At 32.1% G+C, this 25,155-nt stretch overlaps 1 protein-coding gene across 1 annotated transcript in view; it reads right to left on the reverse strand.

Annotated features, from left to right (window-relative positions):
* Window positions 1-7,475: 7,475 nt before the first annotated feature.
* The window catches only part of LOC114334145 (spondin-1-like), a 124,340-nt gene continuing 106,660 nt past the window's right edge, over window positions 7,476-25,155 (reverse strand). The window contains 1 exon segment of the mRNA XM_050658492.1: window positions 7,476-7,739. Coding sequence (XP_050514449.1) covers window positions 7,729-7,739 — 11 coding nt within the window. The 3' untranslated portion in view covers window positions 7,476-7,728.

The following is a 25,155-nucleotide window of genomic DNA, read 5'->3' on the forward strand; positions in this document are numbered from 1 at the left end:
AGGCTGCAAATATGGGCTGGTCTTGTAATATGGGCTAGGTGGGTTTCACAGCTATTCGTTGCAGATCTCTACATTTTGACTATTGCAAACGGTATTTGACGAAGTTAAACTATCACCGTAGCGATGGCGCCACTGTGGTAGATATTTCCCAGTTTATAATAATTGTTTGTCGGTTGGTGTGAGTGTCAAAACTTTTTCGGGTAAGTTGATAAATTCCAGTATTTAAAAATAAACACGAATTTTAAAAAAACATCTGTGTCACGTTGAAGCTCTATTATTAGTCTTTCATATATGCTAATGAGTTTTCTTCAAATTGTCTGCTTTTAGACATAACTTCTTTTGTTGTGCAAAGCAAGCGTGTTTACAATATGGGCTAGTGGCCCATATTTAGAACAATGTAGCAATGTAGGCAAAACGAAGTAGGAAAAGGCAAAGAAAAAAGGAAAGGAAAAGAAATAAAAAAGGAAAACGTAAGCAGGTTACCAAAGTCACAAAGGACCAAAAAAAGAAATCGGGTTCTAGTAGCGAGGATGAGGAGTAATATGTGGCTGCAGATGATGAGAGCGATTACAATGAGTTTCCTTCTACACAGCCTCCACAAGACGCAGCTGACGTAACGTGTATGTTTTGCGAAGCACTTTTTTCAGAGGATAATCTTGGTGAAATATCGGTCAAGTGCTTCATGTGTCATTTTTGGGCACATAACGAGTGCGCTGGGGCCGAAAAAGAAGAATACCTATGTGTGTGACTTTTGCAAATAATTTTAGCCTATGAGTTATTTAATGGACTTTTTGTATTTTAGATATTAAAATATATTTGTCACGCATTTATCTCACTTCACACAAATTTAAGACACATTTTTCGGGGTAGCCCATATTTAGGATCATTATTCAAACGGCGCAAAAGTACAATTTTTCATTATTTGTACATTTAAAACAGTTCTATGTTTTTTAATCAATTTGGACTTTGGGCAGGTTATAAGTAACTAAATGTAGGTATTCTTACGTACCTTTGGAAATAAAATAGAATTTTTATTCTTTTTTTACAAAGAAAAACAAAATGGGTAGCCCATATTTGCATCCTTTCCTCTAAGAATAGACAATATTTTACATTATCGAAGTTTGTGTTTGTAAATTATGTATATGTATTTATGTTTAGGTTTAATTTTTCAAGGTAATGTTTGTGTTTTATTGGCGTATAGAAGTGAAAGTGTAAAATAAGCAAACTTGTACATAGTTTCACTTTCATTTGGATAGGTCAGTATAATATGACACAATTTTGACGAAGTATAAAAAATATATTTGTTAGTAAACACACCGTAAAATTTATCCTTATACCAATTAAGATTTTTTTTCATTTCGTAAATCAGATAATAAAAAAAAATCTTAAAGAGAGGAAGGATGGTGTCCTGGAATAAGAGAGATAAAGATTCTCATAAGTATTACCATAGGTAGAAAATATCCAATATCGAACTGGGTCAAGATTGTGTAATATCGACTAACATTTACCTTGATTGTTTATTTAAATATTTAGTGTACGAATCTTTGAGCCACGGGTGCTGAATAAGCAACCCGTGTATTTGTAAAAATAACATAGTTCGATTGTCAAATAATACAATGCAAAGATTAGAATAAACTTGGTGTTCGTCGAGGTAAGATGTTTCATTCTCCCTTAACTACTTAACATTGAAAAGAACCTGAAGATTAGAACCACTTTAGTTACCAGAAGCTCCACCTATATTACACTCTGAATAGTTCGGTTGTTGTGCATCCGTACCATTCCCTCAAGTTACGCAACCATGAGATTCTTCTCCTTCCTACACTTATCTTGCACTGGATTTTCCCCTGTATAATCAATTGAAGCATGTTGTATCTCTCATTACGCATAACATGCCCCAGGTACTGCAGCTTTCGTGTCTTGATGGTTTCCTATATTTCCAGTCTTTTGTTGACTCTTCTCATGACTTCGTTGTTTGTTATATGCTCGGTCCATGATATCTTCAGGATTCTTCTATACACCCACAGTTCAAATGCTTCTAACTTTTTAGTAGTCGACGCGTTAAGTGTCCATGCTTCTATCCCGTAAAGCAGGGTCGAGAAAATATAACACATTGCTAGCCTAATTCTCAAGTCTAATTTCAGTTCTCTTGCACAAAGTACCTTTCTCAATTTATTGAAGTTTGTTCTTGCTTTCTCTATTCGAACTTTGATTTCTTTGGAGTAATCGATTGTGTGATTAATTATTGTGCCAAGATAGTTGTAGTTTTCAACTTGTTCTAAAGTTTTACCTTAAATTGTCAGGCTTTTATCATTATTTTGGCTTTTTGATATCGTCATAAATTTAGTTTTCTTGATGTTTATTGATAATCCATATTCTTCTCCATACTCAACTATCTTGTTCATTAGCTTTTGGAGGTCTTTAAGGTTGTCTCCTATTATAATAGTATCGTCCGCTTGCCTAATGTTGTTAATTGGCGTTCCATTTACCTTTATTCCTGCTGTTTCTCCCTCAAGAGCTCTATTCATAATTTCTTCAGAATATGCATTGAATAGTAGTGGTGACAATACACACCCCCGTCGCACTCCTCTTTTAATTTCGAACTCTTCTGATGTGTGTTCATTAATGCGTAGGTATGTGTGCTTGCTGTTAATAATATAGATTTGTTATAATTCGAAGGTCATTATATTGTAATTGTTTTGCTTTGAGGACGTCCATTAGCTGTTTGTGGCGGACTTTATCGAAAGCCTTGTTGTAATCTATGAAACAGACGTACATGTCCTGGTTCACATCCAAGCATCTCTGAATTAGTACGTTGAATGCAAATAGAGCTTCACGGGTACCTACGCCTTTACGGAATCCAAATTGGGTTTTTTCAATATCCATATGAAGTGTTTGGTAAGTTCGTTTATGAATGATCTTTAAAAACATTTTAAGTGTGTGAGACATCAGGCTTATGGTGCGGTGGTCGGTGCATTCTCTAGCATTTTACTTTTTTGGGATACAAATAAATGTTGAGGTCAACCATTCATTGGGAATGTCACCCGACTGATAAATTTTATTAAAGAGCTTTAAGAGGACATATATGTACTCATTTTCTATTATTTTAAGGATATCAATAGGCAGTTGATCTAGCCCCGGGCTTTTTCCGTTGCTGGTGTTCCTTAGTGCATACAATATTTCTTCCTTTGTAATTTCTACAATGATATCTCTGTTTTCTAAAGATATATCTTGTAGGTTTCCTCTTTCGTCGTCGAAAAGCTCTTCCATATATATTCTTTCCATCGTTTTATCTTTTCGTCAGTCGTTATAATAGTATTTACATTTTTGTCTAAAAGAGTTGTGTTGTGGTTTCTTTTTTGCAGCCCTGCCATTTCTTTAACCTTTTTGTGACTTTGTTTGATGTCAAAAGTTTCTTTAATCCATAGTACGCTCTATTTGCTAGATATATACGTCTGTTAATTTCTGCAGTTACTGTATTACTTTGGTTGATTTGGTTAGGGCCATGTTTGATGTCACTCGATAGATATTTGAAAAATATTGAAAACTTGACTATCAGTATTTCGATCCAATCTAAATTTCGCAAAATATTATACTGTTCCCCTACTTTTGGCACAATCAATATAAAGAGACTATGTTACTGTACTTAAATTAAGTAGTAAATTATACAGTGTTGCAATATCTGTAAGGACGAGCGTAATTAGTAACTTTTCGCAACCTTACCGTTTATCGCAATTCTAGTGGAAGTTAGGTACACCATTGTGGTACCAAATAGGATGTTATTGTTAGTGTTATTTTTTTAGTCTGGTAGAATGGAGGAAAACAGTAAATGTGGCCAAGACTCACTAGATATATGGGGTGATGCAGATAGAGGTCCCATTAGAAATATCTCTACAACTGAAGTTAAGAGAATCATGAAAATTGTAATACAGGGGCTTTGAGGTATGAACTATTTAATGAAAATATTTTGGTGTCTTTGCTTCTTCCGGTTATACCGGAAGTTGATTGTAACTTCGTTTTTTTTTTAATGGGACACCCTGTATATTTTTACATTTTTGGATTCTGCTCGATGTGCTTTTCTTAAAATATGAGGTTTTGTAATATTATACAGGGTAGTTTAAAAGATAATTACAATTTTTTTGGAAATTTTGTAGCAAATTTCACACCCTGCAGAATTGTACTGATTTGTTATCAAAAACTCCATTTATGTTCAAGTGATTTCTAATATAGTCTAATATTATTAAAAATTCATAATATAGCGAAATATTTAATTTTAGTATACAGGGTTGGTCGAAACTCGGAATGAGTATTTTCTGAGTTTTCTTAAATGGAACACCCTGTATTTTTGCATTGTAATGAAATGATATTTTATAGTACTTTTTTATTTCTTAAGCGTTTCCTAGACCTAGCTGCTTTAATTTGTAAGTTATTCGTAGTTCTTTAAGCCAAACATTAATTGCAACAAGAATTACGTGAAATTTTATTAGGTTTGCCGTGAAAATATTCAATCATAAATACTTTTTCGAAAATAAACACATTAATCTCGACTGACCCTTAAATTATTAATACTGGTTCATATATCAAAATACCTACGTAGTTAAGACTGTTGGTGTGTTTAATATGTATTAAAAAAAAACACAATATTTTATCTAGTTGGCTATGACTTTGACACTTCTTCTTTTTCTTCAGGTGCCATCTCCGCTACGGAGGTTGGTAATCATCATAGCTATATTAATTTTTGAGGCAGTAGCTCTAAATAGTTGTTTTGAGCTACATCCAAACCATTCTCTCAGGTTCCTTAGCCATGAAATTCGTCTTCTTCCGATACTTTTTCTGCCATCTATCTTTCCTTGCATTATGAAATAAACACTAAATATGCTTAAACATTGGCTTTTCTTAAACATTCTAATATTTTTGCAGATCCAATTGTTTCGCTTCCATTACTAATATGAATTTTTCTAATGAGGAACTGATTCAGATGTTTTTTTTTGTTCTAGGAGAGTATAACAAAAAAATGTGCTACTAGCAATAAGAATTTATCATCAGCCATTCTAGAGGGTGTGAAGTTTGCTACAAAATTTATGAAATACCGTAATTTTTTTAAACTACCCTCTGTATAATATTACAAAACCTCATATTTTAAGAAAGAAGACATCGAGCAGAATCCAGAAATGTAAAAATATACGGCCTATGTTTTATTTAAAAAAACGGAGTTACAATCAACTTCCGGCATAACAGAAAGTAGCAAATAGATGAAAATGTTTTCATTAAATAGATCACTCTTCAAAACCCCTTCATTCCATAATTCTATTGCCTTTAGTTCTCGAGATATTTCTAATAGGACCTTTATCTGCCTCACCCTGTATAGAGCCAAGAAAGAAGAAGAAGATTCAAATGATAATGTAAGTCCTCTGAAGATGAATGTATGAGCACGGTACAGGTGCGGGAGCACGCCAAATAGAATTCTATTTTAGTGACGTCACGTCGCCTAGCAACCGTCGATTCTCCCATTATGAAATTCTATTTTGTGACGTCAGCAAAATATAATTCTATGTGGCGTGCTCTGGGCCCATATGGTAATGGTACAATAGGTATAAAATTACTGCGCGTCCGTTGACAGTTTAAATATAACGGAAATATACGTTTTAAATTTTGACTGAAAAAGATCGTCGTTTGATTGTGACGATTTTAAAATTTATCTTGAAATTACGAAAACTGCTTTTTGGAGAAATCTTACCAGGAATTTAAGAATGATGTGAGCAGAGCAAAAAAAAAATTGCCAAGAATTTGGAAATGGTTGCAAACGATGAGAATATTCGTAAAATATAATTAGCTATTATACAATAACAAATTTTGATATTTTGTGAAAAAAGTGTAAAAAAAGTTGCAGACTTTTTTAGTACCTACACCTTTTTACCGTTTTTCACCTTTAAAAACTCCCCCTTCCACTCCTCGACCACAGCTTGTTATTATTTTATTTTTTATTTTTGTTATACTTATTTTGTTTCTTTTGCTATGGGTTCCATACTGTTTGGTCAGTTTTCATAGCCAGAAGTCACTCAGTATCGGTTAGAGTTCTTAAAGCGACAAAATAATTATGTTAAACTGGGCATAATAAATAATACAAACAATCTATTTTAAAAATAACTATTGCTTGAGAAAATTTATATTATAGTCTCTTTATGGTGTAAAATTATTTAGATACAATTTAAAACATCGGTTTTTTCTACAGTGATTTTTTATACAGTAAGAGCCACCGTACTATAATACACATGGGTAGGTACCCTAATTGCTATGCTTATGGGTTAATCCGGTTCGTTCTCAGATGTAAGTTTCATCCCTGTCATGTTACTGTCAAGAAACTACTCAAAATAATTGTTCTTCCATGAAAAAAATATACTAATTAATAGTATTATTACTCAGCTTTAAAATAACTTTATTCAAACACCAAGAATATTACCATACTTTAAAACTTTTACAACTTCAACAAAATGACAAAATCTATAAACGTCAAAATTAGATCAACTGTATTTAACACAGCTGATCTATTCTTTGTCAACTTTCTCTGTTAATGTTCAATTTGTATGGTCCTTTTCATGGGCATTTTTCAGTGCGTCACAAATGATAGAAAAAAATGTAAGTCCGTGACAATATACATTTATAACAATGATTCTAACATGATATTTTAGTTAAATCTCAGAGTTGTCACATTTTATTTGCAATTTGGCATAAAAACAAATCAATTGTGTTTATTGCATTTATAAAAAATGGTATTTCCTTTGATTTGAATAGTCTTATAAATTCTACAGGTTATATTCGTAGATATATTATATAATTCGTAAATAATTTTTTTTCGATTATAGCGCAATCTATCGACAACTACAATAAATGTTATAACGTTCTGTAATCACGGACGTGCCTTTTTTCTGTTACCTACAATTTAATGCGTTAGAAAGAAATCGAAAATCTGTGACGCACTGAAAGATGCCTATGAGAAAAAGAATATACATTTTCTAACGTTCTAAACGTCACTAAACATATAAATACACATTGCAACAAATGAAGGGTCCAGGACTGTAAGTATATGTCAATAAACTCATACAGAAGTAAACACTTTGTTGTATACTGGAATAAAATAGTTTATTAAAAAACTTCATAAAATGTCGTGCAAAACGTTTTCGTTCTAATTCTGAGCATCTTCAGTGCATTCTGCTAAGTAGTTGTAACTAGCACACTAATTAAAGTGGTAACTTCATAATATATGGCGTACATTTTAGATTTTGTGAAAATATTGTGAAAATATTGAGTCGATGTTAAAAGATTAAATTAAGTACATCTTTTAACATCGACTGGTACTCACAATATTTTCACAAAATCTAAGATGTAAGCCATGTATTATGAAGTTACCACTTTAATTAGTGTGCTAGTTACAACTACTTAGCATAATGCACTGAAGATGTTCTGAATTAGAACGAAAACTTTTTGCACGACATTTTATGAAGTTTTTTAATAAACTATTTTATACCAGTATACAACGAAGTTTTTACTTCTGTATGAGTTTTTTAAACTATGGTATACAGCCAATTATTGGAATTTTTCCATTGATTTTTTAATAGCTCAATATTCCTATGTATTTGGTAGGGTGGTTCTTACCGTATATTATTGTAGGATTAAGTTTATTGTACGTATTAAAAAACTCTATAACTTAATCTGTTTCTTTCATTTTCGCTTCTAGAGTGTTCCTAAAAATAAAATAAATAATTAGAGTGGGTATTTTGTTTAATACATTTGATAATAGTTTTATTTTTCTGGTCTTATGCAGTTATTTTTAGTTTATCTATTAAATTGCTTAATTTCGTTGATATAACAAACGAATACGCAAAACATAAATACTAGGTCTGGATCCCGCGTACCAAAAAAAGTTGATTAATAGCAAGCTGCAAATTTGTTAACAGCTTAAGGGTGTCTAGTTGGCCAAACTTTGATATATTGGAACACTGGGACAGGACAAATTTTAATTGTGGAACAGGTTAACAATTTGGAACGTCAGACTACGAAAACGTCAGATGTATTTTGTCCGAGAGAACTTCCAGTTGATTTGTTACCCTTTCATTAAACTCTCATGCAAAAATCGGACTGCTATTACTAACCAACATGGATTCCTGTCATTTGACATGTTCTTCGTGTTCCACTCATTAAAATGCCCAGTTGATGATAGACACCAGTTAGATTTTTGCATAAGAGTTTAATGAAAGGGCAACAATTCAATTGGATGTTCTGTCCGACAAAATACATCTGACGTTTTCGTAGTCTGACGTTCCAAATTTTTAACCTGTTCCACCGTTAAAACTTCCCCTGTTCCCTGTTCCAGTGTTCCCATATATCAAAGTTTGTCCGACTAGACACCGTTAAGCTATTAACAAATTTTCAGCTTGATATTAATCAACTTTTTTTTCTTATGCGGGATCCAGACCTATACATTTCACATACGCATCATTCAAAAATTTTCTAAAATAATTAGTTCAGAGAAATAAGGAAAAAAATGACCTGTTGGTGACACAACCCCTCCAGGCCGAAACCAAATTTTTTGAGTAGTGTGGACATCTATAATAATCACCTATATGTTTCCTGCAGCCGATTTTGATGATATACATAGTTATAAACAATTGAAGATCAAAAAACGCTAAATTTTCGCTTTTTTCGTTTATTGCCAAATGGCTAAGCATTTTAAACAAATTTGGAAGTAAGAAACTCATAAACCATATAAAAAACTTCAATATGGCTCCCGCTGAATATGTCTATCCTTATTGGTTGCTTAGAAAATTGCAAAATAATTCATAAATTTTGAGTTTTTATAAATATTCATAACTTACGTAAAAATGAACTTAGAATCTTCTTATTACACGGAATGCTGGGACTTCTGGTGCTTAAATTATACACTAAATTTCATAACAATTGGTCAGATAGTTTAAAAGTTATTTAATTTGTTTTTCCCAAATTAATTTTTTTTGTAACACTATAAGTCAGAAAATGATGAAGTTACAGTAATACTTTTGATAGTTTGTGAAAGAAGAAGATTTATACTAATAACTTAATTAAAAAAGAATGACAAAAAATAATTCTAAGTATCACAAAATTATTTTGCAAGAACATGTCGATTTTTTGCTTATAAACAATTAGAATAACTTTTTAACCATTACCCGTAGAAAAATTATTTTTTCACATTTAGAAAGACCGAATTCTTATACAAATCTAAAAAAGAAAAAAATGTCCTAGGACAATTAGGGACGAAGTTGCCGCCCCCATTTTTTAATTCACAGCAGCTTTCTTTATAACAATTACGAAATCAAATCAGTCACATTGGAAAAACATACTTCAGAATTTTAATGTACCAAATATAAAAAATATATACTTTCAAAAAAATCGTCCACAAAGCTTCAAAGTGTGACCCTTAAAATCGGCCGGCCTCGAAACTTGGGAGATCGATGAGAAGGGGGAAGGAAATGTTAGCTGTATCTCTTGTTCTCGCCTATGAATTTCGACGTTTCTTTTTTTAAATTGTATGTACTTTTTGCGTACAGTACGAGTATGCATTATTTAAATAAATTAATTGTTATATACACCATCAAATTTGTTTAACCATTTTTTTTTTCAATTTTTTTTAATAATATTTGAAGTAATTTTAATCACCAAAACATACATATTTATGAATAATATAATAATACAGAGTTTTTTATTAAACTTAGTAATAATTTAAAGTATGAAAAACAAATTATCACATTCGATTGTTTCTAAAAATAGTATTGGTCTATTGAAATCAGAAAATCTCAAATAAACTAGGTTTTATTTTTTTAGTAAACATGCTATTAGATGAATGAAAAACTGAAGTTACAGAACCTCCAAAAAAAGAGATAAACGTAATTGATTGGGGTTGGAAATTAAGCTGAAAACCGTTAGTGCCGATCCGATCAACAGATCTTCTTTATATCAGATATTTTATTAAAATAAACTATCTGCTCTTGCAAAACTGGTTGCACCGAGTACTTGTTAGTACAGAGATATAAATAGTTTATGGACTTGGATTATCAAAACCTCAATCTTTCTCTATTATCTATTTTGGAGTTTCTTTTTTTAATCTGTATGTACTCTTTGCGTACGTTACGGATATGTTTTTTGTTAATAAAGTGGTTATTTAATTAACTATGTAAATTGTGTAAACAATTTTTGGAAATTCTTTTACGATATTTTTAGGATGACTTTGTTGGCAATTATAGGAGTGGATCATATGCAAGTATTCCTAGATAAACTTCCTTTAATTTTATTTTAATAGTCTTGCTATCATACCAAAATGTATGAAGTATCTTAATTTTTGTTTTTTTGCAATCTTAAAATTATAACTTTCAATGTTGTAAGATACAATTATTACAATATTGTAGAAAATTTCTGAAAATAATTTTGTTCTCTTTATCCTCTCTCTAATTTTGTTACATTTCATTTTTCATTTATCTAGTAGCATGTTTATCAAGAAATAAAACCTAGTTTATTTGAGATTTTTTATTTTCAACTTAATATTATAAGCCAATTTTAGATTTAGGAAAAATTGAATACAATTAGTAATATAATAATTACAGAGTGTAACAAAAATACAGGTCATAAATTTAATCGCATATTCTGGGACCAAAATAGTTCGATTGAACCTAACTTACCTTAGTATAAATATGCACATGAAAAAAGTTACAGCCCTTTGAATTTACAAAATGAAAATCGATTTTGTCCAATATATAGAAGAGATTTTTTATTGAAAATAGACATGTGGTGTTTTTATGGCAGGAGCATCTTACAAAAAAATTATAGTAAAGTTTTGACACCCCATAAAAGTTCTATGAGGGTTTTGTTCCTTGAAACCCCCCCCCCCAAACTTTTGTGTTCGTTTCAATTAAATTATTAATGTGGTACTATTAGTTAAACACAATGTTTTTAAAACTTTTTTACCTCTTAGTACTTTTTCTAAAAGTCAGTTTTTATTGAGATATTTTAAATATTCGTCAAATCCACCACATGTTTGTATAATATGGTTAAGTACGATACGATTATGAAGACTTGGTAATCGTATGAAAATTTATTATTTATAATTTACATTTTTAGGCATATTTTGAACCATATTAAAAAAGAAGCCACATCTTGATAAAAGGTGCCTTATCGAAAAAATACTAAGAGACAAATAAGTTTTAGAAACATTGTGTTTAACTAATGGTACCGCAGTAATAGTTCAATTGGAACGTACACAAACATTTGGGGGGTGTAAAAGAACAAACCCCCATTAAATTTTTATGTAAACATATTAAAAAAGAAGCCACAACTCGATAAAAACTGCCTTATCGAAAAAATACTAAGAGGCAAAAAAAGTTTTAAAAACAGTGAGTTTAACTAATGGTACAACAATAATAATTTAATTGGGTTGTACACAAAAGTTTGGGAGATTTAAGGGAACAAAACCCCCATAAAATTTTTATGGGATGCAAAAATTTCACTATAATTTTTCTTTAAGATGTTCCTGTCATAAGAATGATACATGTTCATTTTCAATAAAAAATCTCTAATAGTTTTCGATATATTGGAAAAAAACGATTTTCATTTTGTAATTTCAAAGGGCTATAACTTTTTTTATGTGCACATTTGTATTAAGGTAAGTTAGGACCAATCGATCTATTTTTGGTCCCAGAATATGTGATTTAATTTATGACCTGTATTTTTGTTACGCCCTGTATAACTAATATGTACGTTTTACAATAAAAGTTACATCAAATATTATTAAAAAAATTGAAAAAAATTGTTTAAACAAATTTGATGGTGTATATAACAATTATAGTTTATTTAAATAACGCATATTCGTAATGTACGTAAAAAGTACATACAAATTAAAAAAGAAACAACGAAATAAATAATCGAAAACCAGAGATACAGTTAACAGCTCCTTCCCCCTCTCATCGCTATCTTAAGTTTCAACGCCGGCCGATTTTAAGGGCCATATTTTTAAGCTTTGTGGACGTTTTCTTTGAAAGGAAATCTTTTGTATACTTAGTGCGTTAAAACTTTGAAGTATGTTCTTTCAAATGCGGCTAATTTTATTTCTTAATTGTTATAAACAAAGCTGCCGTGAATTAAAAAAGAAGGGGGCTAACTTTGCCCCTAATTATCGTAGGACAATTGTTTTTCTTTCTAAATGTGTACAAAAATTTATTCTGTCTAAATGTGTAAAAATTATTTTTCTACGGGTAACGGTTAAAAAGTTATTCTAATTGTTTTTAAGCAAAAAATCGACATGTTCTTGCAAAATAATTTTACACTAATTAAAATTATTTTTTTTCATTTTATTTAAATCAAGTTAATAGCAAAAATCTTCTTCTTTCATAAACTGTCCGAAGTGTTACTGTAACCTCATCGTTTTCTGACTTATAGTGTTACAAAAAAAACTAATTTGGGATAAACAAATTAAATAACTTTTAAACTATTTGACCAATTACTTTGAAATTTAGAATATAATTTAAGCACCAGAAGTCTCTGCATTTCGTGTAATAAGACAGTTCCAGCTTAATTTTTACATAAGTTATGAATATTTATAAAAATCTCAAAATTTATGACTTATTTTGCAATTTTCTAAGCAACAAATAGGGATAGACATATACAGCGAAAGCCATATTGAAGTTTTTTTATATGGTTTATCAGTTCCTTACTCTCAAATTTGTTTAAAATGCTTCACTTTTTAGTAATAGACGAAAAAATCGAAAAGTTAGCGTTTTTTTATCTTCATTTGTTTATAGCTATGTATATCATTAAAATCGGCTGCAGGAAACATATAGGTTATTAATATAGATGTCCATACTACTCAAAAAATTTGGTTTCTGCCTGGAGGGGGATGTGTCACGAGAAAAATCTTATTTCTCTGGACTAAATATTAAAGATGGTACTACGTAGGTATATAATTGGTACACTGTAATATAGTGCACTTTTGAGAAATTGTTTCACATAACATTTTTTGCCATATGAGTCTCGACAATGTGTGTACTAAATATTCTATGTGTTCTAAAAAATTGAAAATTTTACCTTGGTGAACACTACAAAAAATTTGAATATATGTATAAGTGGAAGTACTTTTTACTAAAGATGGAGTTGCTAGAAGGGTAAAAAAAATTACTATGCGTAGAAAAATATCGCGAAACTCACCTTTGGCTAAAAATAACTCTACAAGTTATGATATCTACTTTATGACACCTGTTGTAATTCTTGAATATAATAAAACCGATAATATTGACAATAGCATTATACTTGCAAGTGATTCTGCAATTAAATAAATACTTATGAATTTGTAAGGATATTTTTATGAAAACTAAATTAATGACATATTTAAAAATTCGCAAGGATCAGTAATTATAGAAATGCTAACCCTGACAATCACATCTGTGAATATAGAAGATCTGTCATCTTGCAAAAACAGGTACTGCATAATTATGTCGAAGGACTAAAGGCCCATTTATACATATCAGGGCCGTGTCCGTTCCGTGTTAAGACAGGGCCCGGTCCAAAAAAAAAAACAGTATGTACTCTTATGAGCATATTTATACATTGGGGTTTTCCGGGCCCGGTCTGAAATTAATCCCAGCCGATATTTTTGCTGTCGGCACTGGCGATGCACGAAAATGACACGGATCGCAGGGACTTGTATAAACACGATTTTATTGTTTTGTGAACGCGACTGCTGGAAAACAGACAAGCAATAGATATTGTGAGGTGAGATCTTCTATCCAAGCCGAAATATTTTCAACTATCTTTTACACAGAGATAATATGTAATAACGTTTTCCTCTCTTATTCGGCCCGGTACGCACACTGCCACAACCCGGTTGTATCTAAATATTGCATTAAAAATACCCGGACTCGGCACTGATCCGGAACGGACACGGCCCGGGTATGTATAAATGGGCCTTAATACCTGCGATGAGCTCTGCATAAATATAGTGCAGTCATTGAAGCGTAAAATAGGTTTTTACCTCCGAAATTTTTTACTATGAACCCATTTACATGAGATTTTGGAATTAGGCTTATCTTACCCTTAACTTCAAAAGTGATATTGACCCGAACTCCGTTTTTTATTTTTAAGGGGTGAAAACAACCCCTTAATGGAAAAATTGACATTGAGCCATTTTATCGCCAGAAAACGTGTTTAATAATAAAGAATGACATTGTGAAGTGTTTTCTAACACAATAACCGCATGTTAAACTCATTTTCATCCCCTTGAGAAACGTACAATCCTTGCAAGCAACCCCTAAATTGAAAAAATTTACAAAAAATTAATTTAGTATGACATAAAAAGATTTAAATATAGAGTAAAAATGATATTTTACGTTCTCTATCTTAATTAGCATATTGTTAACCCCTTTTCAACCCTTAAAAACAACCCCGAAATGGAAAAAATTAAAAAAAAATTAATTTGGTTTGACAAGAAAACTTAAATATAGAGTAAATAATCAAGTATATTCAAATGGGAAATAAGCCACAATTTTACCTAAAAATGATTTTATTAACGTTTCGACGCCCAAGTCGGGTGTCGTTGTCAAAATACAAAATAATACTAAATAAACAAAAATGTTGTTGCTTAGTAAAAAACTCTTCTAATAATTTATTTAATCTGACTCATTTATATCGGCAATTCAGACACGTATTATACATTTTAAAGTAGACGACTTTAAAATGATATTGCCAATATTGATGAGTTGCGTTCCTGGGACGACTTTACTAAAAGATAGTTCATTCGATTACATGAAATCAATCCCAACTCAAGAATATCCGCCACAAAAAATCATAGCATGTGATCTGTCTTTAAAAAGACAACCAAATGCAACGGTGGCACTGAAATTCTCGCGTTAGAGATTCCATAGTAAATCACGAGGGAAAACCAGGAAAAACCTCGTGATACTATCCCGACACCGTAAGTATTTGGTTTTACATTTAGTTTACTCTCAAAACTAATACCAAATTCTGACTTGATATTTTAAATTTTAAATAATACTAAAATACTAAATATGTACTAACTCGATAATTGTGGTATTTTCTTTCTATTGACTTCCTCCTTTAATATGGGTAACCACATCCTACTGCATTCTACCGAGGAATTTGCGACATAATTGGTTTCATTTAGCATAATTAGAGCCGCTTCTTTGATTTTTCTCTTTTTACTATCTGCTTCTTTTAGGACTATACTTGAATCTCTCCACTGAACTCTATGTTCATTATCCCATGCGTGTTGATTTTTTTTTTCTGGTTTTCCCTCGTGATTTACTATGGAATCTCTAACGCGAGAATTTCAGTGCCACCGTTGCATTTGGTTGTCTTTTTAAAGACAGATCACATGCTATGATTTTTTGTGGCGGATATTCTTGAGTTGGGATTGATTTCATGTAATCGAATGAACTATCTTTTAGTAAAGTCGTCCCAGGAACACAACTCATCAATATTGGCAATATCATTTTAAAGTCGTGTACTTTAAAATGTATAATACGTGTCTGAATTGCCGATATAAATGAGTCAGATTAAATAAATTATTAGAAGAGTTTTTTACTAAGCAACAACATTTTTGTTTATTTAGTATTATTTTGTATTTTGACAACGACACCCGACTTGGGCGTCGAAACGTTAATAAAATCATTTTTAGGTAAAATTGTGGCTTATTTCCCATTTGAATATACTTGATTATAAAAATGCCACAAGAAAATAGCTTCAGAACAACATTAAGAGTAAATAATATTTTACGTTCTCTACCTTAATTATTTACTTCAGGGGTTCCCAACGTTTTAGCAACTACGTACCACCTGAAATATTTTGAAGATTTCGGCGTACCACCAAACACCGGTGGGGGGGAGGGGGTATGAAATGGAAGGAAGCCCCCCCCTCCCCCAATCATAATTTTTTTTAGAAATATTTCTACTAATTATTTCTAATTCTAATTCTTCTCGGTGTATGACACAATGTGTACTTCGGCATTCAGGAGCAATTTCTTTATTTTTGCTGCTAGCTATGTTAATTTACCTGACATATCAGTTCCTCTGTAGTGTTTGATTCAAGTAGTTTGAAGAACAAAACCTCTTCTATAACTTCTTCATAAAAATCAAATTGCACAAACTCGAGTAACTGTGCAATGTTTGTTATATCGGTGCGTTCGTCTACTTGGAGTGCAAAATATTTGCATTCTTGGCATATCACTAATTTGAAAACATATCACTAATTCGCCTTTATACTATCTTCTTCTAAAAGTGCCTATCTTCTGGAGATGTTGTCGACCACATTGACCCATCTTATTCTATTTACGGCAGCTCGAAACAGATCAGTTGACGTTAGACCAGTCCACTTCCTAAGATTGGCCAGCCAGGATATACGTCTACGTCCAGGGCCTCTCCTGCCCTCAATCTTGCCTTGTAGAATCAACTTGTAGCAGTCTGTATTTTTCATTACGCAATACGCTTTATACTATATTGTTTGACATGGTATTTTTTTAAATTTGTTTGATTGCTTTTTCACCTACACGGTTTGGGCCATTTTCACAGCGGCCGGTAGTAAAAGGGTCTCACCTATTGTGTGGGGCTTTCCATCCTTTGCAGTTCTACATATAGCAAGGTAGGATGCCTTTATTAAGTTAGTATCATATTTACAAAGCTAGTTATGAATTTATTTTCTTTCTTAAAAAAAGTAGATAGATTCTCTTTAAAAAAAATCCATCAGCTTACAAGCCAATCAGAGTGATTTGTGTATTGGTAACGTATCAGCATAGAAGGCTTTATGCATTGGTTCGAAAGCGTTTCGAAACAAGCAACTCATTGAGCAACAGGATTGTCACTATTTTCTTTGCCAGACTTCACTATAAAACCACACTGTAAGTAGCTTTAGTGGTACTTTCGATTGGCTTGCAGTTTAGGTTTTTTAACACCATCCTTTGAAGTCCCAGGATTCACCAAAAACTTCTTCATAGCTTCATATGGAAGCGCAACAACTGCGCTGGCACTTTCGCAGACAGAGTCCCAGCATAATCGCTTGTTCCACCCACGTGACGCGTACCCCCTGAAATCTTCCCGCGTACCACCAGTGGTACGCGTACCACCGATTGGGAACCCCTGATTTAATTGTTAACCCCTTTCAACCATTAAAATCAACCCCTCGATTAAAAATTGTATAAAAAATTTCTTTTGATAAACTAAAAAGGATTTAAATATCGTTCCACATTCTCGAAAAAGCTATGCTGAAAAATCATATGCTCAAGTTCTTTAACCCTTAAAACTACCTCTAAATTAAAACATTGAATATGTATGATTTAGTTTTTGGGCCATAACTACTTCAATTTTGAAGATATTATCACACCTTATAACAAACCATTTTGAAGGTAATAAAAGATCTACAACTTTTTTCTGTATAATATGTAGTGAAAAACCTTTTATTTTGAAACGGTGAAGGGTTAAAGGGCTCGAGAGAGACTGTGGTTGCGCTACCGCGCGCTCTGTAATCAATTATATTATCTTCGTCAATTTTTGTGTAAGAGAAAAAACAAACAAACCAAAATTTTTGTCAAAAAAAAAACAATTTTTTTATTATTATACTTTTTTACGTATCTTTCATTATTTTTGAGAGATTATCAAAAGAAGGTGTTTTTTTTAATTCGAAAAAATTTTTTTTTTCTTAAAATCATGATTTTTCAAAAAATATGTGTTCCAAAGCAGCGAAACGCAGCGAAATATGTGTTCCAAAGGCTTTTAACAGTGCTCATTTTAAAGCTTATTTTAAGCACCATAAAATCCTTTCTCATTAGCATGCATAAAATATATTCGCTCTCCGCTAGATGGCACTAAATACATCGATTAAATTTCACACAAAGTAAAAAACGGCTTTGATCTCAAATATTTCGCTTAATATTGTACTTAGCACACTCTTTAAAAAACCAATTTGTTCATTTTTTTACCTGCTACAATTTTGTTTAGTATAATATTATCGGTAAAATCCATATTTTTTAAAATATTTTCAAGAAACTGTTGAAAATCGTGAGAAAATTCCGAATTTTCAATTGCCAATAACTTGAAAAGTATTTAGTTTTTGAAAAAACTTTATACAACATTTGTTGCTTAAAATTAGGTCTTCTATTTATATCCTACGATATTTTGAAAAAAAAATACACCACCGAAAAGGGGTGGCAACCACCCCCAGGGTGAAAACGGAGTTCGGGTCAATATCATTTTTGAAGTTAAGGGTAGGATAAGCCTAATTCCACAATTTTATGTAAATCGGTTCATAGTAAAAAGTTTCTGAGCCAAAAAGCTTCAATGACTGTACTAATACAAGAAATCCAGAGGAACAAAAATCATCGGGGCACAAAAATTACAAACATAAATTTAACCTTCCAGCAAACTCGCAAATGTTACGAAATAAGCATATATGACGTACACCCCACTCATATCACACAGTCGGGCGCATCGAGCTTATCGATTTGCGAGGATGAGTCATCATCATTCTCTTTGTCTTTATCCCTATGGAGGCTGGGTTTCCCTAATTGTATTACTCCATATGTTGTTTCTATCTTGAGTCATATCAACATCAATCTCTTTTACCGACATGTTCTACAGAAGCGTTTTCCCCAAATCTTCTTTGGTCTTCCTCTCTTACTTCTTCCCTGAATCCGCAGTTCTGCCATTTTTCGTATTGGGTGAATAACGTCTCAACGTTGAACATGACTAAATAATCTTAACCCTTGCTTCCTCATTTTGGCATGAATTGGGTCAAAACCCCTAGACTTCCCCTACTATACTTATTAATAATTTTATCCTTTTGTGTTACTCCACCCACCCATCTAAGTATTCTTATTTCCGCCACATGAATTCGTTGTGCATCTTTGCCTAACATTCAGTTCAGCAGATCATAGCTGCTCTTATGGCTGTTTTATAGAATTTTCCCTTTGACCTGATTGGAATTTTTCTGTCACAAAATACACCACTCACTTCCTTGAATTTTATATATCCAACCTTTGTTCTCTTGCATGCATCATCATCTACTTACCTATTACTCTGTAATACCGATCCTAGGTATTTAAAAATCTCACTTTTACTATCAATTCCCTATCTAAAGATATCATTTTATTTGTAGTAAATCCACCTTTACGAACATTCCAAATACTCTGTCTTTGTCCTTTTAAGTTTTAAACCTTTTATCTCAAGAGCTTGTCTTCACTGCGTTCCAGTTTTGTTTTAAGTCGCCTTCACTATTTCCCACCAACACCACATCATCAGCATGAATTAAGTACCAGGGAATATTATCCTGTAGTTTGCTTGTTATCGGGTCCAAAACTAGTTATAATAAATAAGGACTAAGCACCGAGAATTGATGCAATCCTATTTTAATTTGCGAGCTTGTATTGTATAGTATTGTTGATATTGTTACACTTCTTTCAAATAATTTATTTAACTCCAACAAATCTAACAATATCTTTATCTTATAGGGATTTTCATACACAGTCATTTGTTTCGAGCTTCTGTCATGTGTCACATAATATTAATATATCTAAGTCGTACGTTATTGGTATATACCACTGATACAAACCAAAGACGTATGATATAGATATAATAATATTATGTGACACATGACAGAAGCTCGAAACAAATGACAATCGATGAAAAGCCCTATACGACGTTTACAGAATATGACAGCTTTAAACTTGAAAATACTTCTTCTTCTTCTTCTTCTTCTTCTTACTCTCTTTCTTGGCTTGCATACTTATGCATCTGTCAGTACATTTGATTGTACTGCAGCTCGTCTTGCTATAACCAATGCTGCAACACTGAAAACCTAAAAATATTGCCTTGATTTACCAAGCAACCAGAAGAATATTGGGAGACGTAAGTGCGGGTGGAAGTATTTTAAATTCATAATGGACCAAGAGCTATCAACGTCAAAAAAAATCATTTTAAGAAGGCTGATTCTTTCATATATTGTTCCCTATGCTTCCTCGAACACCGTACCGGCCATATGGCTACTGATACAGGTTGCGTTCATTACTGCGCAGCACACTTGTACAGGTAAACATATCGAATTTAAAGTCGGTATCGGTAACATATCGAATTATTGTAAGACGAAAAATTTTTTTGTCATTACTTTTTAAACATTATTAGAAATATGAACTGTAATTGCCAGACATTTCTGTGGTTTAAAAAGTAATGACAAAGAAATGTTTCGTCCTAAAATAATTTAAATTCAATATACAGGGTGATTGATGAGTGTGATAAAGGTCAGTAGATCCGCTATAATAATAGATAGCAATAAAGTTAAAATTGTGGGGAACTTTCAGCTTCACATTACGAAATTAGTTAGATTGTTACAGGGTATTGGATAGCATAGTGACAGACCAAACTTATGTTTTTTTAAATTGAACACCCTATATTTTATTTTATATTCGAAATCCCCTTAACTTTCCCATCACAAAAATATAAAGGTTTGTTATGTTATATAGGGCTTTTACAAAGTTATAACCAATTTTTTATGAAAATCGTAACAAGTTCAGCTCCATGTATAAATAAAAAAGCACAACAGCGATGGCTTATTGGTGCCATATTTTTTGTTGATTGTGAAAATTTTGAAGAATTGTTGATATTGCTAATTTTCCTTATATTGAATACAGGGTGAGTTAAAACGCAAGTACATCCTTTTCTCAGAAATTTTAAATGGAACACCCTGTATTTTATATTACATACTATCGAAAAATATCATTACCGTACTTTAATTTTTGTATAATATTTCCTATGCCTAAATTTGTCAGTTTTCGAGATATTTTCATTTTTCAGTGCAAGTTATTAATTAGGGTGTTCTATTTAAAATTACTGTTAAAATAATGTACTTGCGTTTTGACTCACCCTGTATGCGATATACAGAAAATTAGCAATACCAACCATTTTTATAAATTTCGACAATCAACAAAAAAATATGGCACCATTAAACCATTGCTGTTGTGCTTATTTTTATTTATACAGGGAGCTGAACTTATTACGATCTTCATAGAACATTGGTTATTTACTTTGTAAATACCTTGTATAACATAACAAATCTTTATATTTTTGTGATGGGGAAGTTAAAAAGATTTCGAATATAAAATAAAATATGGGGTGTTCCATTTAAAAAAACAAAAATTTGGTCTGCCACTATGTTATCGAACACCCTGTAACATTCTAACTAATTTTGTAATGTGAAGCGCAAAGTTAGCTACAATTTTTGTTAATAACTTGTATTGCTATCTATTACTATAGCGGATCCACTAAGCTTTTTCACACTAACCAATAACCCTGATTTTTACAGTGGGTTCGCTAAACTCAGACACAACTGGCTAGTGATTTTAGTACGTAACTTTTTTGTTTTTTGCCAATTTGCCAGAATTGGCAAAATTACTAACTATTTAGTAGTTATAAACTATTTAGTAATTACTTTTTTGCTAATTTTACCAAATTGGCAAAATTACTTACTAAAATCACTAGCAAATTGTGTCTGAGTTTAGCGAACCGACTTTACCTGTACAGGTGTGCTGCGCAGTAATGAACGCAACCTGTATCAGCAGCCAGATGGCCGGTACTGTGTTCGAGGAAGCATAGGGAACAATATATGAAAGAATCAGCCGTCTTAAAATGATTTCTCGAAAACGTTGCTAGCTCTTAGACCATAAGATCATTCAGTTAATATTTAAATGAATAATCACTGCTTGTAGTTGTTCGTGGGTAGGATGTTGCAATATATTTTGAACATTGGAATTCTTTGGTACTCTTCAAGTGAAACAGTAGCGATCAACAGGTAGCGAAAACGCGTTCCAAGATTGCGGCTGTAATTTTGAATATTTTTTCGAGATACTTGGCACACGTATTCGTAATATAATAAAGAATGGCGGTACAGAGCCCAATTTGAAAAATGTATTAATATGTGGAAATTACTCTGTAATTAAATACAATATTAAAAAAACGAGCCTGTACCGCCATTAAGAAGAACAAAAAAATACACTTTCTTCAAATAAACTTTTTTATCCGATGCCTAGATTTTGTGTCATTTTGGAACTACTAATGAAATAAAAAATTTTATTAGTTCCAAAATGACACAAAATCTAGGCATCGGATAAAAAAGTTTATTTGAATAAGGCGTATTTTTTTGTTCTTCTTAATGGCGGCACAGGCTAGTTTTTTTAATATTGTATTTAATTACAGAGTAATTTCCACATAGTAATATATTTTTCAAATTGGGCTCTGTACCGCCATTCTTTATTATATTACGAATACGTGTGACAAATATCTCGAAAAATATTAAAATTAGAGCCGCAACCTTGGAACGCGTTTTTGCTATTTACCTGTTGATCGCTACTGTTTCCTCTTAACTTTGTAAGTTCAGTTCTCAGATTAAACTGCTTGGATACTTCTATTGGAAATATTTGGATACTCTTATTAAAATGCTTGGATACTCTTATTAAACTTGAAAATACAACTACTGTTATCCAAAATGTCAAACCTGTCAAACACACGTATAACATATATATTCAATACGTCATGTCCATGACGTATAGAATATTCTCGTACGTGACTACTTCTTTTTTCACTTCAAGGGTCTTTTCTTATTTAAGATCAATATACGGAACTGTCGTAATAAAATATAAATAATATCTGTATAACTTTTTTTCTCATTTATTAGGTATATTAATTCTGTAAAACTAAAAGTACTTTTTTTATTCCAGATGTGTTGTATTATGGCTCGTAGGATTCTCCTAGTCAGTTGAAGAAAATCACTGAAAAGTTACTCGATGAGCTAGAGCAGGGGTCACCAATTCGCGGACCGCGGTCCGCATACGGATTGTAGGCCAGTTTTCTACGGACCGCGATTAAATTCAGAATATAACGTTTTGCAATTATGAAAATGTTTGGCCATGAAATGGCTTTTAGGTCTGGATCCCGCGTATGAAAAAAAAGTTGATTAATAGCAAGCTGAAAATTTGTTAATAGCTTAAGGGTGTCTCGTCGAACAAACTTTGATATACGGGAACACTGGAACAGGGGAAGTTTTAATTGTGGAACAGGTTAAAAATTTGGAACGGTCAGACCACGAGAACGTAACATGTATTTTGTCCGACAGAACTTCCAATTGATTTGTTACCCTTTCATTAAACTCTCATGCAAAAATCAGACTGCAATTTATCACCTGTCATAATTCCTACCATTTGACATAATCTACGTATTCCACTCATTATAATTCCCATTTGGTGATAAATAGCAGCCTGATTTTTGCATGAGAGTTTAATGAAAGGGTAACAAATCAATTGGAAGTTCTGTCGGACAAAATACACGTGACGTTTTCGTGGTCTGACCGTTCCAAATTTTTAACCTGTTCCACAATTAAAACTTCCCCTGTTCCAGTGTTCCTATATATCAAAGTTTGTCCGACTAGACACCCTTAAGCTATTAACAAATTTTCAGCTTGCTATTAATCAACTTTTTTTTCATACGCGGGATCCAGACCTACTTGGCTCAACTTTTGTGTGCGAAGCCGCTTTTTCAAGAATGAACTTTATTAAAAATCGGTACAGATCTCAGCTAACAGATGAATATCTCAACCCCTTAAGTTGAACAGTTGCACTAAACTCATTCCAAACTTCAGACACGTTGTACATTTTTTTTACATAGGAAACAATTTTTTTAAACAAATTAATAAGTACCTTTTTGACATGGAAAATGAATTTTTAGGTTTTTTTGGATCTTTTGTAATTTTTGATGACTTTGATGAATGAGTTTTAAACAAAAAAGGTATCTTGTCATTTTTTTCAAACGTTGATAGTTTTTGAGTTATAAGCGATTTAAAATCTGAAAAAAGTGAAAATACGTTTACGCATTTTCGAGGCTTGAAAACTCATATGTAAATAATTAATGTTCAAATTGACAAGTGCCTAAGTTAAAGCTCATATACTAAATTTCAGGATCCTAATAATCGGGGCTTATTTTAATATAGAATATTATTTTTTTAATTGTTAATCGTCGCGCGTTGCACTTTATGGTGCGTATACAGCGCTGAGATAAAAATACAGCAAAAATTGGAATATGGTGCCAGTCATCTATGGAAATCAATGCAGCCCCCGAGAGATTTTCCGAATAATGTCTCATCAATTTATCAATAAAGTTATTTAAGACAATGCTTAATTTGCGCACCCGGAAATCATTGAAATTTGTATGTTAACAGATTAACGTCAACGTATTGGAGAGGATGCTCTCAGAAGGATTTTAAAATGTAGGAAGGCCGGTATAAAAATTGTGTTTTCATAGTATCCCAAATCCCTAAATCAATTTCGATGCAGAAGATTACATATATCTCATAGACTGGATGAAAAGTACTGTAACAAATCCTCCTCTAATACAGCATTTAGCAGACGAAGAATAATTGTGGGACATGGTGAAACAAGTTCCAAAGTTTGACAATTTTCCTTGCCATACTCAAGCGGTGGAGAGGTGTGCGAAGATAATTACTGATGCATCAATAAAAGTGTGTGGTGAAGAATCTAGAGATGGTTATATTCGAGCTAAATTTGATGCCAGAAAGAATTAGCCAATATTTGAAAGTAAATGTCGACACTATGTTTCAAGGAATGGGTAAGTAAAAATGTTGAGCAAAGGAACTCACCGTGCAGCAACCTCATCGTGGTGAGTTCTGGGTTAAATGAATATACGAAATAATGTTAAATATGTGCAAAATAGTTCAATATAAAAACCTTTTGTGCCGAATAATGATTCAAACAAAGAGCTGCACAGTTCACAGCGAAAAAATAGTAAATAAATATGCATTGGTTACCCCTCTCTTATATTTTTAGTCCTGGGGGCCGGTTAAATCTTTTTAGATCATGATGAAATTTTTTTAATAAGATAGTAGCATTGCTATTAATATCTTAGACACTAGCCCGCCCCAAAAATAAAGCAAAAAAAAATAATCTTTTTGGGCCCCCGGGGGCCCGGTCAAAAATAATTTAATTCGGCCTATGTTTGGTACACAGTATTAGGACTACCATACACAACTTTTTTTTACTAGCCCGTTTAAAATTTCCCAAAAAAATTTTTTTTTTCCCTT

The sequence above is a fragment of the Diabrotica virgifera genome, chromosome 8 (genome assembly GCF_917563875.1).
Source record: "Diabrotica virgifera virgifera chromosome 8, PGI_DIABVI_V3a".
In the NCBI taxonomy this organism is placed as follows: domain Eukaryota; kingdom Metazoa; phylum Arthropoda; class Insecta; order Coleoptera; family Chrysomelidae; genus Diabrotica; species Diabrotica virgifera.